The following is a 16,231-nucleotide window of genomic DNA, read 5'->3' on the forward strand; positions in this document are numbered from 1 at the left end:
GTCTGTGTTTGACCTTCCTGGCAGGGGCTTGTGTTATCTGCTCCAAAGGCCTTCTAATGAGGAGGATTTTCCATTGCCATTGGGTAGTATGTTCCATTATTGCTCCATCCTAATGCTCATAAAGGTTTTCCCAATATCCCACTGAATCCCCTATGCTGCAAATTAAGCTAATTTCTTCTTCCCCCTCTTAAGCAGCTTAGAGAATGCTAAAGGAATGTCCTCTTTAAAACAACCTATTCTGTATGAGAAGACTTGTCCCATGCATTTCCCCTAAACTATATTTCAATAAAACAAGCATGTATCTTTCAGCCCTTCTAGATGAGTCAGATAATTTCTGCTACTTTCCATCAAAATTTTAAGAATAAGCATATTAGTAAATAATGATTCTAAAACATACATGTTAATATAGTGTTGTCTCTCTCATATAGCAGAGGAACTGTTTATAATGCATAGGAGTCATTTCACCTACACTAATGCAGTCACCTTTGGGATGGAATGTGGCTGCTCTTCACTCATGGTTAGAATTACTATTTAGCAAAAGGTAGATTGCTATCATCTCCCTTGGAAATTACATGTTTAGGTCCAATAGACAGAATATCAGCTATATTGAGATTGGAGGGAACCCTCATTCTAGAACCTCTGTTGTTTTGGAGGGCCCTGAGAATATTAATAGCCACAGACAGTGATAATTAAGTTTTATAGGTGATCTGAGACTCTTTCAGTCTATCGTGGAGTTTTTGATGTGTTGAGACCATAGTGATTGTGAGAGAAAACCACCAGCAACCACTATTCCAAGTAATACCTAGATTTTCCATTCTGATGATAACTCATTTGAGGCTTTGCCTTGCTCAGGATAAAATCTAACGAGGTTCCTGTTCTAGAAGATATACTTACAGAATATGTAATCCCTAAGGGACTCTAGCAATGGCTGTAAGTAGTGCAAACCTGTTTGTTTGGGGTTTTTTTTTCTGTTTGGTTTCCCAAGGAGATTAAGTTTAGATGGTTGCTTTCTCTGTCCATCTGCCTATCTTCTACTGGGGACACTACATTCTGCCACTTACTGTAGAAGGTGCTGAAAGATCACAGACTGCAACACCAGCTTTCAGAGCTATACATGAAACTTAATAGTGCACTTTTGTGACCTACATTATTTGTAGCTTTTCACTGTTCATACATATTAAGCATCACTAATGCAATAAAGAAAGAAAAAAATGAAAAATAAATTATTATTGCTTAATTTTTTTTCACTCCATAGATTACAAAAGGAAAATTCGTGCCAGCTGCAGCCTGAAGAGACAAGTTTCAGTACTACTACAAGCTGCTTGAACAAGGATACATTTGGGCAGTCAAAGCAAATGTCTCAGTCAGAACCTTCAACTCAACAAGAGAATAACTCCAGGCCACAGCCACCTTTGCCCGAAGGCAACTGTGAAGGGGATATACATCTAGAACCCCTGTGCAACCCAGCACATGGTAATAACAAAAATACAAAACACTTGATTAAACATAGTAAGAGAGGTGATGATGGCAGCCTGGCATGGTTTGACAGCCTGGAAGAGAGCAACACTGATGCTGAAGAAACTTTTCAGAAAAAGTCTCCAGTGCCCAAGGTATCTCCAAATAACTTGGCTTCAAAACCCCTGTGTAAAACGTCCTGTTCTGAAGAAAGAAGTGCTTCAATACCAAGGAAGGGAAATGGAATTAGAGAGTCAGTAGCAACTGTGAATCTACATGCTTCTTTGGAACAGGACAAAGTTTCCAAGATAAGCAGGAAAAGGACTGAAGAACACAACTCTGTTTCTTCAGAAACAAATATTCAAGACCCAGCATCACCAAGTGCTAGTGCGCAGGATTCAGTTATTATGCAACGGGTTTCTAAAAGCTGGCAGAGACTGCACACAGAGAAATCACATGGATTCTTTACAAGTACACAGGACCCTGCAGCAAAGGCCCTTCCTTCAGTATTACCTGCGTCTGGCCTGCCAGATCTTTCAAGTGATGCAGATTCTGTGCTAGGGGAGGAAAAGAACAGCATATCTGTAGCAGCAAAAACTGCAACACTTTCCATGAGAAAACGAAGTAAAGGTGAAGTAGTGAAGGAAACAAAGGTAGTAAGTTCCCATGAGCCAGAAATCCTTGACAGTGAAAGTCCTCCAGCAGCTAAACTAGCTAAATTTTCTTTCAGACCAAGGACAAAACTTGATCATTCTTCAGAGAAGAAAAATGAAGAATTTTCTCTTTTTCAGAGTGAAACTATTTTTAAGCCTGGAGAGCAGCTCCAGGGAGAGCAGCTGCCAGAAGAATGCTGCCCCCTTGAGAAATGCAAGATGACATTGGCTCGCTTACAAAAAAATAGTTTGGAAAAACAATCAATTGATAATAAAGGGAGAGAAGAGCAACAGAGTCAGGCCTTAGGGACAGAGATCAGAGGAAGTGCAACAATACACTCTGATGTCAGTTTTGATGCTGTGTCATCTCCACCCACTGAAAAGAAAAGGGAGGGAGAGGAGAAGCTTGGTGGCCCAAGCACAGGGAAGGTGCGCTCCAGCACATTAGCCAAACTGTCGACATTCTCCCTTGCGTCACGTCCTGAGTCAAAATTGGAAACCCCACCTACCATTAAGACTGACACTAACAAGCAAAGCCATAGCCCATTGCTGAAGGTGCACGTGAGCAATCCTACCAGAAGGAAGTGTTTTGCGTTGGGAAGTGGTAGTAAAGCCAGTGTGGTCACACAGAAATCTCTCTTCTCGATAGCAGAGCTAGATGATGCTACATTAGATTTTGATTGGGATGAAGAGGTTAGGAAAAATCCAAGCACATAACATGTATATCCTCCAAATTACTTAACCTGCAGTTCTTCTGAATCTCCATCCTTCTATCAATTGTATCCATAGTTTACAAAGCATTTAAAAACAATCATCCTGGACCTCTGTTGATACCAATGAACATACTTTCTTTAAGGGCCGTATACTTTACATAAGCTAAGGACCGCATATACTGCAGGCCTGATGTGGCTTTTAGTTTTCTAAACTCTTCTCAAGACTACTTGTATCAGTTGACTGTTTTGATGTAACCTGATTACCTGATGTAACCTGAAGACTTGTATGGTTATGTTCATATTTCCAGAGTATAGTGAATCTTGCAGAAGAGCAGGCTTAATTGACGGTTACCGTTTATTTCATGTAACAGTTAGAGCTATACGTGATTCAGATTGTCCTTCCAAATGACTCTGCCACTTTAGAAAAATGATGATGCTAAAGCTATGTCATTATATTTTGTTCATCTATATATGCTGTTTGTCTCAGCGTAGTTAGCAGTATTGTGATTTATCATCATGCTATGGTAAATATTTCTGTATTATCAGTATCATGACAATTTTGCTGCATTTCTGGTTACTGTGCTTCTTGTCACACTGCTGGTGTTGAAGACATGGATCGAGAGCTTTTTGTTTCTGTTTTTTTAATTTCAATTTTAAATACACTGGTTCAGGTATCTGTGTCTGTATTCTGGGTCATTTTATCAAAACCCAACTCTGTAATAAACATACAGTTCTCCACTGCAGGGAGAACAAATTTCAGGTGATTGAATGGGAGTCCTCAGTAACCAGGGTAACTTTAATGCAGGCATTAAGCCCTAGCATATAAGGTACACTTCAAACCTAGCAGCATGGTGAAGAGCTACCCTAGTGTAGCTTGATTCTGACTCAGATAATGTTTACTTGACTATTTTAATTGTGATAAGAGTTTTACTGCATCTGATAGGCAGTTCATCTTCTGTAGCATGCTGCATCCTGTGTCATTCATTTGTCTAATGGGAAATTAACCTACTAATGCATTACATGTTTACAGAGAAAGGTAAGCCTTAAATTTCTTTCAGTGACTTGCCTGGTATGTTTCTTCTGTATTTGAATTCTCCACAGAATATTCTTATTATTACCTGCAAGATAAACAGAGAATGGAGTGGTTGCTTACAGCATAGTAAATCCTTTGAGAGGCTTGCTAGCACAAAGAAGATCTGATTCTCTCTTGATTTGCTTAAATTTAGAAGTAGCTCCCTTGAAACCAGGTGAGTTAAAATACTGGAAAATTTCAGAGAATGAGGGATTGTGAGGCCCAAGTACTTCGGTGTGATACAGTGGAATCATGAGAACAGTAATTATAGTAGTTAGCTTACTCTTAAGAGTTTGGGAAAATGGCAGAAATGTTAGTGTCCAGACTGATTGTGTGGTAGTTCCTCCACTGGAAACATGACATCAATCAAAAGAAGTGGAATTTATCTACCTCCTTCCTGGAGCACAGAGCCACCCCTTCCTGTTCCTTTGCACAAAGACCTACGCCAGGGTGAGGGTGACCTGCACTCATGATCCTTCTGCCTGTGAAAATCAAATTTCCTGCAGGATGCTGTGTCTACACTGAAACGGGAGAAGGGTGAAGAATCCTGGAGCTATTAACATTTATGATGGCATTCCTACTTGAATTTTCACAGGCCAGATAGAGGCATAGTTTTTCATCACCACTGGAGCTGCATCAACCCCTTGCATAGTGGTCTCATTTACAATCAAAAATCCTCCTTGCTAGCTGTTTGGTTTGATGGATGTTACTAGCTGGCCAGTGCAAAGCTAGAACATAGCTACTGGATCCCCATAGTCAAGCATCACAAGTTTTTTTTTACCATGCAAAATGATAAAAAACTTAGTCAAGAGAAATTTCATCCACCTATACTGGAAGTATTGTTTTATTCATCCCTTCCCTATAGATCAGTAGCTAGGGCCTCACCTAATGTAATTTGTTATGTAAAGTTATGTGACGAGCTGCTCCCAAGAACTGCAGGACCTTTTCCCAAATACTGTTTTGTGGGAGGCTGGTTGACTTTCTTCCCTCTGCCCAGTGGAAATTAGAACTCTCTTGAAATCAGCGGAGTCATAGTGGCACAAAATTGAGGTGAAAGTCAAGCTCAAAATTTTCTTCATATTCTCCATGCTTATGCTGTGTTTGAGAAGGTTCTGGTTTTTATATTCTGCTTGTTTCAAAGTTGTTGCGCTGTAAAATCTGCCTGAGGGCCGAGGAAACTACACAGTGAAGCAGAGCAGCCATGTTTCAGGAAAGCTGAAATGCCAGGTAATGCAGCTGTCTTCCTTACTAATGAAACATGCGAAGTCTCATGAAGCAAGGGAATGCCCAGTTAGCAACAGCTGTGAGAACTGGGCACTCACATTCCTGTGGTGTCCTCAAACATGTGCATAGATCATTGCAGCTGAGTAAATGGAAGATCATTAAGTTTATTTTTTCATAGGTGAAAAATGTTTTCTCTGATCCAGTAAAACTCAGCCTAGAATACTGAGGTACTGTATGTCCCACAGCTTAGTCCCATTAGCACTCATACAGTGCTGATGACATTTGTGGTCCAGTTCAGCAGTTTGGCAGATAAAATACTGCTAGTTCCCTTTTTTGTATTAATCTGTTTTGAATTGAAATCTACAGTTTAACTCTTCTTTTAAAGCACAGTCAGCAGAGCCATGAACAAGCTGGCAACTTGCTGGATACTGGATCTCTTCGGATAGGCTACCTGATGTGCCTAGCGCCTCGTGGAATCAACCAGTTCGGTATACAGCCGGACCTTTGGGATACATCCTTTCATTGCCTTAGGGCAGTACAACCAAGCAAGGTACGTATATTGAGATATCTGAACTTAGAGGAGGCTAAATGTTTGAGCTCTTCCTCAGGCTTGCTGAAATTCCCTGACAGCAAGAGGAAAGTTGTAGTAGCTGCCATTACAGCATGCCTAGAAAGGGCCCCCAACACTTAGCAGAGAACAGAACCAGGAAGGGTAAAGAAGTACCATGGCATCTGAGCTCCTGCTTAACATGGACAAATTAGCCCACTTAAACCAAGGTTTTCACTAGTGAGTGCAAACTCTGTACATTCATTCTTTAATGGGCGCCATTTGTAAGGCCTGAGTTGCAGATGTCCTGAGTACTTAACAACTGAAGCTTAAATCAATGAGATGTGTAAGGTGCAGTGTAATTATAATTTTGCTCTTCTGTCTTCATCTCTCATATTCTTGGTTGTGAAATGGCCCCTTCAAGAAGAAATGGTAGTGAGTGATCTCACTTAAGATACCCTGTGTTCTGGGGGTAGAGGAAACAAAGCGATAGAGGTTCATGGCTCTTCTTGCTGAGGACATCTGAGAACCTACGACCTCCCACATTTTAGTACCTGTCTTTACTAGATTGCAAGTCAAGCTTGCATCCCTCGAAACAATACCTTTGAGCGCATCAGGACAAATTTGATAATGCCCAGGAGACCTTTCCAGATCAGTGAAGACATTTTGTCTATAGAGCTACACAGCCCTGGAAAGAGCATGGCTGGGTTGCTGTCTACCACTTAGATATGTTTTAGGTATCTAAATCCAAACACATACTGTAGAATTTAGGCGGAGTGAATTCTGTCATTCTTTGTAGTGTCTTAATGGTTAATAATTTCTGAGAGATAATATGTTAGATAGTATATCAGTAAAAGAAAGTTGTCTCTCCAGATTCTCCAGATTAGAAGTAGTTAGTCACTTTATGAAATGGAACTATGCTTCTTTATTGAGCAGAGGTTTTTGCGATCTGAGGGATCTGCTTCTCCCTTTCGTATAACATGAGAAATGGAATGAAAGCCAACAGGAATCAAGGAAGGATACTGCAAACTCCAAGCACTCTGAGGTCATTCTGCCTGGAAGGCCACTTGGGCAGCTTTGTTTACCAGTTAGAAGCAAAGAAGAGGAGGCACAGGGACATTCTATTCCCCTTGCAGAAAGGCCCATCTTTTCTATATTAGCAGAAAAAAAGCACTGTTGTCCTTTCAAACTGTCTGCAAAGAGGTCCTAGTCACCCAAGTGTGTTGGGTAAGTAACCAAAGAATAGATTTGGAAGAGCAGATACTGCTGAGATCTTTCTTTACCAGACCAGTTGAAATATTACTGTTGTGGTATTGCTTCTGATTCATAGCATGAATCCAGAGCATTCAAGATAAATGAGAAGCACACAGTAATAAGAAAATGATACCTGCTGCTGATTTACTCTCTCCCTCACTGTTGCCATTGCTACAGAACCCATTTATCAGTGCCTTGGCAGGGAACATTGCTAACTTCTTTCCTTTCCCTTCTTAAACCAACTTCCCCCACAAACAATCATATGTTTTAATGTTTTTTGAGTGCTACAATAGCCCAATGATGGGAGGATTTAATCCATTATGGCAGTGACAATCTGCTGGGCTAACCTACAGATGAATTTCCTCTGCGAGTACTTTGTGCAGTCGATGGGCAGATGAGTCACTTCCTGCCAGCCTGCCTTCCTGGCCAGGCACAGAGCCATTATCTCCTTCATGTTTTAACACTTGCCTTTCTGAGTTTATAATCTAAGAATATAGAAACATGTCCAATGTGTCTTCTCAGGGTGACTATATGCAAATATATATCAAACCAATTATTACTGTTGAATACACTAGTATTTTATTAAGCTGTGTTTTATCTTTATGAGTCTGGTTTATTAAAGGTGAATATATATGTTGCTGTCTTAAAACCCAGTTGAACCAAACCTTAGAAGTCACTGGGTCTAGCAGCATGTTGATCAGGTCCTCGTTTGTGAGCAGCAGTGAAATGCTGTTGTTAGATATTCAGTGGCCAGACTCCATTGCCTTGTTTGAAACCAGATTACATCATATCAGTGTGGGACAAGATCACGGTTTTACTGGCAGCTGTCCCATAGTAGTATTCTTCTGGATGGCCCATGCAGACATGCTGATGAGTCAAAGGGAGGTGGAAAGCAAAAAACCCAACAATTTAATTATATTTTTATATTGTTTAATTGTATTTTTGTGTAAAAAAAATGCTTCATCATAATTCTTTTAATCATCCTGCATGGCACTTTTGCTGGGGAAGGCACAGCCTTGGCTGAAATGAGACGGGACTTAAGTGAGACCCTCCGAGTTAGGAGCCCAGGTAGGATATTCTAGACTATCATGAGGTAGCTCTGCTTAGTGCCTGAATCGAAGGGGGAGCTGTGAGTAATTGTTCTCTGTGGTTACATACATCACTGGTTGTTTTACAGACCTCTCTGATGGCCTGTGTTCTCACTTCTTTTGTAGCGGAAAAATCCTGCTGAAAGAGGCTTCCTAGGGAGTCTTCCTCTCTACTTCCCATTTACAGAAACAGGCTGTCAGCCATGCCCAGGGCTTATTTTCCAAGTTAGCTGCTATTGATGGCAATCTTCATAAGGTGAAGACAAACTAAAAAGCTGTGCCTGGTTATACAGCCGCAGGTTATTTCCAGATCTCTGTTGGGGTCTTTACCTGTTGGGTTTTTTTTAAATTCCTTTATTTTTTAAATCTTTTTAGTGATTTTTTAATTTCACCTTAATTCATCTCGTCATTTATTGATTACCTCACTTGCAGATGAGTCTTAGCATGTTACATACAGCAATCTAGTATTTGTCACCCGTTCGTTGTAGGCATTGCTGCAAAAGTGACATTTAAGACAAACAGTGCAATCCATAGACGTTTATGTGAAACTTTACCAAAATGAAAAGGCAGTAAGGCAGAAAGGAGCTGTTTTTCTATCCAATTTTCTTCTAATGTTTTTGACCTCTTTAACTTAAACAGTTGCACTGTTAAGTTACACTTAATAATCAGTTCCAATCCTTCAGGATCACCTGAAATTCCTCCTAGAGGCAGCAGGATATGTGGGTATTTGTTACCTTTCAGGATCTTGCAGCACTTACGAGTACAAACCTGTGGTTCATGACCTTCTTATAGTCCAGTCTTGCTGGAGACCATTGGCAATGCTTTATCAGACATGGCCTGCGATTGCTGCCACTGGTTCCTCACCCTCCCCTTGAGGTGCCTCCTCACCTCCTTCCCTTCCTCCCAGGCCCTTGTTGCCTTCTTTCTCTGCAACTCGGTACTGTTGTCACTGTCTGGTCCTGCAACATCAGTGCAGCTTACCTCAAAACTCCCCTGGGGAGTATTGCCCATCTTATTTAAGGCACTTCTGGGGTGGATATCTAGTTCTTAAGCTTTTAAAACAACCTATAATAGCAATCACTTGCCATGTAAACCTCTTACAAAACCAGCCTTCAGTTCTTCCCAGCATTATGAAAATTTTAGACATGACACAAAAAATGTGGCAGAAGACAAACTGAAAAAGGGAGTATATGCGCCATGTGTATGAGCTACTGTGCTAACACATTCTTGCGCTGATTGCCAGCTAGCCTTATTCCAGTTTTTATACTGCTTTTCATTCTAAATAACTAGTAAGCAGAAAAAAAACCCTACATGGCTGAGTTTACTCGTTGCTCATGTTACTCTCAGGACAGTAGTTTGAATGTCATGATTCTTGTCAGAGACGTAGATTAATGTGTTAAATATCATAATGTGATGTGCACCAGGATTACAAAACCAAGTGAACTAAAGCCAAAGGCAAGGCAAAGTCAATATAAACTGAACTGAAACTTCCAATTAGTGGATTCAATGTGAACAGATCTCCCAAGTGAGGACATACAACATCACATTCTAGAGGGAATGTATTTATTGATGGGAAGATGAGGTAAACAGAGTATTAAGTGCTCTGTATTTCATGTGAATGAGGCAATAGCTTCATTAATAATGAATGCTAATTATGTCATCTCCCTTAGGTATCTGGTATGCCTTCACTTATCAATACTTTCCTTCCTGTTAGACAGAAGAATATTAATAGTTCCAAGGAATAATATTGTCCTTTACTGAGTAAAGAGCACAGCTATTTTAGAAAAGACTGAAAATATGTTTATCAATTTTGATTATTCTGAACAAATATCACAATTTCACACATAATAATTATATATGCAATTGTATAACTGTATATACACAATAATATATGCATAAAAATGCATATTGTGTAATAATGTAACTATTATTGTACAAATAAAATGTATTACTGCAATGGAGCTTAGGAAGAGATATCCTTTGGAGCAACGACTTTTCAATCACTAACATCTCCTAACTTGAACTCAATAGTCATGAGATAGTTACAATAAGATTATGTAAAAAGGCAAGGAAAGAAGTGTATGGGTCATCAAAGTCCCCAACAGAAAAGCTCATACAAGCAAAACCTACATGACTGTGATCACTCACAAGGTGTTTGGCATCTTCTGAATAGCAGATATCACATCCCAAATCACCCTGTTGCTACTGTCAACATTATTATAACTCTGTACTCCCTGGCAACTGAAAGCAGGCATGAAGAACAGTGGGACCTGCAAGTTCCCAGATGTAGTCATCTTCCATGTTCAGCGGCATCCTTATGTTGTTCATCTTCACTGCCAACTACTAGGTGAGCGCGCCACTTATTTCCAGAAATGTTACTTGCCTTTGTCCTAAAGAGTTTTACTTCTCCATTCAAGGCACCTACTTGCCACAAGGCATTGTTCATCTGTCAGATCAAAACATCAGACAGAAGAGAAGCAACACCTCTGTACCTTCAGTGTGAGAGAGACCAGTCAGCAATTTGAGCAGCTGCACCTGCAGTTCTGCTTCCAGCCCATCTCAGTGGTCTGGAAGCAATGATCTAGGTCAAGGAAGCATGCAGCTTCACTCCCACTCTACACTACTAGTAGGACAGCGGCTGTACTCCCTTCCCTCTTTCATGGAGATGTGGAGGTGTAAAAATGCCTGTCATTGAATGCAAAGGTGTCTATGCACTAAAGCAATGATTTTTTAAGAGGTTCTTCCAGGTCATAGATTGACCTGGAATCAGAAACAGAAGGCCAGCTGCTAGGAGAGAGCACTACCCACTAACAGCTCCAAAATTCAATGGGGTGAGCATCCCGTAGTGGAGAGGAACCCAAAGCAATATGGGATGCCAGTTGACATAGCCACTCACACATCAGTATAAGCATTAAGTGATGTGCTCCAGCCCAGTCCATGGATCTGGATCGACACTGCGCTGCCAAGTAAGCAGGTGTGCGTGGATCTGTGCTGAGGAGCATGGCAGTGCAGCCTCGCTGCAGCTGGGGCTCTTTTCTCAGAGTCGTAGATACTGTACTTAGGCAAGCAGTCTCAGCTTTCATCTTAGCAACACCTAGAACTCATTATGACCACAGGAAGCCTCAGAAATATTAAACATGAAGGCTAAAAACTAGAGGACATGCTGAGAGTCACCTAGTCTACTGTTGTATTCAGAGGTAGGATAAACTCCCCCTAAACTATGGCAGGTTAACTTTTTTTGGTAAAAAATACTTTTTAATGATGTCTGGTTTACAGTTTCTGAATATTTATGACTGACAGCTCTGCTCTACTATATAGCTGGTGATTAACAGCATCACTGAAAGATCTTTCCTTGTTTAAATAAATAACAAAGACCCAAGCCAAAATAATTTTAAATATACCATAAAATGTTAGGAAGATTGAAAACTTTAACGTCACTCGTGGGTCATTCCAGTTTCTGCAAGAATCAGAAGGAATATTTCCAGTGACTTCAGTGGGATAATTTTCTAACGATCTTCACAAGATTCAGCTCAGCAGCATATATTTATGGGTCCATTATCCAGTTATCAATATTCAGAACTAAGTAGCCTTCTAATCTTTTGAAAGAAACCTTTTCTTCAAGCAAACTGGAACTAAAAATATACTATTCTCTCAGTGAACACAGATAAAATATAAGGGTTTTTTTTCTATATTAGTGATTAAAAAATTAAATTGTTCAAAAGTGGGAAGTTAAAGTTCCATCTCTAATCACATCTCAGTGTCACTGAAATGATGATATCATCTAATGTAATCATTAGATTTGAAATGATCTTATTCTGTTAAGTGCTATCTTGATTTAATCAGCTGTTCCTATAATTACATTGTGGCTCTCCCATTAGTATTTTATCAACCTCATTGAGGGCTGTATACCTCCACTATTAAAATTTTTTATAGGCTACAATTTGATGTGCAGACTTCAGGTTGGTTGGAATTTATTGCAGCTTAACTGCAAAAACAGTGGGTTAGCTACAAGAAAATGGGAAGAAAAGTTCTATAATCTATTTTCAGACCCCCTTCACCCATTCAGAAAATACTTGAACATAATGAAATTTTACCTTTTAAAGTTAAAGCTATTTGATATTAATCACAAAGAAAGTTGGAGTAGAAAACTGTAATTTTTGCAGGGGAGATGATTGTTGCATGCAGAGCAAAAGCATGTCCCAGAAAGGCTTGACTCTCAGATTTGATCCCATGCACTTTGGAGGCTATTCTGCAAACTTACCTGTAATGACATGCCTGCTGCAAGGCAATAGGAGATGAGCTGTTGCCTATCAAAATGGAGAGGTTCATTTTAATCTCTGTGAATTTGGATTAACAGCCCTAAAGTTACAAGCAAAGTGAGCCAATTGATACAACCCCCCCCCCCCCCCCGAGCTCTCTTTGAAGGTAATGAAGACAATGAAACTTGAGCAGTATCTTGGACGTACGCTGTTTCTGATGTCTGACTGTGTTCTCTCTCACTTGTTTGGTTGTTTTTTAACACACACACCTGAAATACCCGTGTGATTGCATTGTGTGGCACATCGAGCCTGGTTACAGCTTAGAACAGCAAACTCTGAAACTCTGTAGTGCCATTTACATACCCGACAATAAGAAAATACTTTGAATAAAAATGAGAGAAGTTCTAGACCATGTAACACTTAAATAGGCTGTATAAAGGATGAGTATAAAACCCTATATCTAGTTTCTTGGTGGTGTGTGCTTGTGCTATTTCACGCAGCATTTTCAGTGTGTTCTTCCTGGTTTACTTTGTTTATACTTAGTAAGGCAGACTCTAACATATATTAAATGAGTCACATAACATAAGTGCACACATATTAGGAATTCACGGAAGAATGGATTGATAGGGGCATATGCTTCCATCAAACACTTGCGGGCATGCACTACGCATTTGCAAGTCCTGAAACGAGACTTAGAAGAAGAAACCTTTTCTCTCCTTGTTAGAGGAATGTCAGATTTTTCTCCAATGTAATATCAACTACCACAGACTACATTGCTCTGATAAGCAATGTAGTAACTTTTTTTTTTTTAAGAAAACGATACATGAAATTGTTTAAGAGATAATGAGCAGTCGGAGAGAAGGGAAAGCAGTTGTGAGTGAAAGTTGATGTAGAACCAGCAGAGGGAGCTCCAAAATTTGAATTCTTTTTTGCAGCGAGAAACGTCCTTGGGAGCCGACTGCTGTGAAAAATACTCGTCGGTCACTGAACACGGTGGCTGGCTGCACTGCTGCTTCCCTGGTCCCAGGAGTCACAACAGCAAAATGATGTCACATTTCTTTGGGTAGGAGTACTCTCCTGACACGCTTAAAATGTTATTTAAAAGGTCTTTGTAGTACCACTGTTTGTTGGAAGAAATAATCGTAGTATAATTGTAAGATCTTCCACTTATCAAATGATATGCTAAACTCTTTCTTAATGTATTACATGTTTGCACTATTGCCCTTATTACCTGAATCCATTGCACTTAACAGTAAGCCATGATGAAGAGCCAGACTGTGACATTAAATGCTGTTTTCCAAACTAAGACATATGATATCTCAACAGAGTGCCCTGGCCTGGGTCACAACATGTTTTCTTATTTTTAGAATTAGTTCCAGTATGATGGGTGCCAGGACATTGAAGGGACATGGAGCACGGAGTCAGCTATGGAGTGCTTTCTTCATGATCAGGCCAGCAAACTTGATATGCCTCAGCAGTCCTCCCTGGCATGGACTCACACAGACCTGGACCCTTTTGGCATTACACCTTCCTCAGCTCAGAGTAAGAAACTGTCCTGGCCAAAGAGAAATGTTACTGGAAATCATTTCACTGTCAAAATCTCAGACTGAAAACCAGCACGGTTGTGGAATGAACTGGTCAGGCGCTCTCCAGATCTCTTTGCTGAATGTGGTCATGGGCTCCTTCTACCTTTAATTATTTCTTTCAGCAAAAGGAACTGGAGAGAAATTAAATACCCTCTCAGTGCAATGTATTATCACTGAGAGCTGCACAATTGAAAGTTCTTTGTCAGCAGTGTCCAAGGCAGGGACAGCTTTGGTACCTTTCCTCAATAACATGCTTATGCATTAGCATAAACAGTAAGCTAATTAACATTAGCTTAATTGGTAGCAAACCAGGTTTGAGCTGAACGCTCTTGAAAACTCTTTCCTCTTGAGTATTATTGTGAGAGACTTTCTCTGTGAAACAGGAAAAAATGTTTTATTCTCATTCTCTTTTACTGATAGCAACACACAAATCTTTCTGAATTATAAACAAACAAACAAACAGCTTTGACCAGTACTATAACACCAGTAATTACCAATATCTGCTAAAAAGACCTTTTGGAGATTTCTCTCTTCTGTTTCTCGATCTTTAGAGTGGTATTGCCAACTTCCCTGTATCACATGCATTTACTTCCTTTCTTCCAAATTAAGACAAAAGTAACATGCTTTTTGTAACTGGCAACATTTGCATTTCTTTACTCCTGGTTTCTGATGAAGTATCTACCAGTCCCCAGCTTTTTCCAGTGGCCCATGAATATTTTGGCTAAGGAGACTGTTATTTAACCCTAATGCTTCCCTGCCTTTCAAATGCTTGTTTGGTGGGTGATTAAAACTTCACAGAATTCAGCCACTTTGCTCCTTCCCTCCCTTATCTAACACACCTGGTAGTGATGACAATCAACTCATCAGCAAGACTGGTCTTGCACCAACGGGATTTGGGGACATAATTATCAAAGCTTTTGTCATGCACTGATACTAGGTTTAATTTGAAACTCCAGCATCTGTATACAGTCCTTGATTGCTTTTAACATCAGTCAACAGTTTCTTAATCAGTAGGCCTTCATAGCTTTGTTTGCAGTTCCTCCCAATGGGCACCTCTACCTTGTTGGTTGAGCCTGGGTCTCAGGCTGTGCTGGGGACCAGCTGTGCCTGCTGGTTACGGTGCTCTGAGGAGCGCGTGCTCAGGTGCGGCCCGAAGCAGGAAGCAGGGCCTGAGGAGCCCGCGTGTATCTAACGCTTCAGCACAGGTTCCAGCCAGCTTGACATCACATCCAGGAGCAAGGCCGAGGGCACTGCAGACCTGCCCACCAGCAGATACCTAAGCAAAGCTTGGTGCAGGTGCTTAGAGCCCAGCGTTCAGCAGTCAGTGACTATAGAGAGACTGTGGAAGCTTCATCACTGAAGGTCTTAAAGACAAATTAAACAAACAGTAGACTGTCTTGGGACAGAACAGTGCACCACTGGGGTCACTCCTGAGATTCCCTTCCTCTGGCACTATGATGAAGGCAGAAAGTACACATCACAAGTGTGTACAGATACAGAGGTAAGCTAGTGCAGATATAACTACAGGTCTTGTATCTCATTGTGCTGCGTATTTGCTGGCTGTGTGCCTCATATGAAGTAAAGACACACAAGTTGCAGATTTTAAACAGTTCATTATCCATTCACTGAACAATTCCCATTCTGAGTCAAGGAACTCTGTTTCTGCTCACTGTTTAGGACTCAAGATAGCATGCTTTCTTTTGAGAATGTGAGTAAAATAAAAAGTGCTTTATTTTAAACACATTCCCCGTATACCTAAGTTAAAACTATGTTTCCAAAAGACTTTGTTATTAGAAGATGTTGATAAGTGATGGATATGTTAACTTCAGATCTCTAACTAATTTTAAAAGATGAATTCTAGAAGACACCTTATCTAGTTTATTAAGAAATTTCAGGGCTTTAATCTAAAAATCATACAGCTGCTTAAAAAAAAAAATCCAGATAGAGTCTTTATTTTTACTCCTAGCATGCTAAACTTGTATCAGTTAGTTAACCTAAACTAAGTAAAAACATTTGCTTCATGAACTCAGGGTTCCCAAATTGATTTTGCTGATAGACTCTCAGTCCAATTTAATTTCATTTCTTCATCCAAACTGCCACTGTCAGAGCCTCTTAACTGTTCTATTTGAGATGTCTAAAACAGGCAAACAATACAATAAATATCTGGTTCCTATTACTGCCACAGAACCGCCACCCTCCCTAAGCTGAGAGTGTTTCTAATGCCAAAAAGCTAATTAGGTCAGTGTGTCAGTTTAAATTGTACAGGAGATGAGCATTAAATGTTTACTAAATTTAACTGTCTGTTTCTGGATCTGGAACGTCTGTTTGCTAGGATAGAGCAGGAACAGAGATACTGGGCTTTAAATTAATCAAAACCGGT

The 16,231-nt window shown here is 40.2% G+C and overlaps 1 protein-coding gene across 1 annotated transcript in view; it reads left to right on the forward strand.

The window, feature by feature from the left end:
* The window catches only part of MCM9 (minichromosome maintenance 9 homologous recombination repair factor), a 49,234-nt gene extending 45,753 nt beyond the window's left edge, over positions 1 to 3,481 (forward strand). Inside the window, exon 12 of the mRNA XM_050894550.1 lies at positions 1,256 to 3,481. Coding sequence (XP_050750507.1) covers positions 1,256 to 2,825 — 1,570 coding nt within the window. The 3' untranslated portion in view covers positions 2,826 to 3,481. The remainder of the gene's footprint in view (positions 1 to 1,255) is intronic.
* Positions 3,482 to 16,231: the final 12,750 nt, after the last annotated feature.

Source organism: Gymnogyps californianus, chromosome 3, assembly GCF_018139145.2.
Source record: "Gymnogyps californianus isolate 813 chromosome 3, ASM1813914v2, whole genome shotgun sequence".
NCBI lineage: Eukaryota > Metazoa > Chordata > Aves > Accipitriformes > Cathartidae > Gymnogyps > Gymnogyps californianus.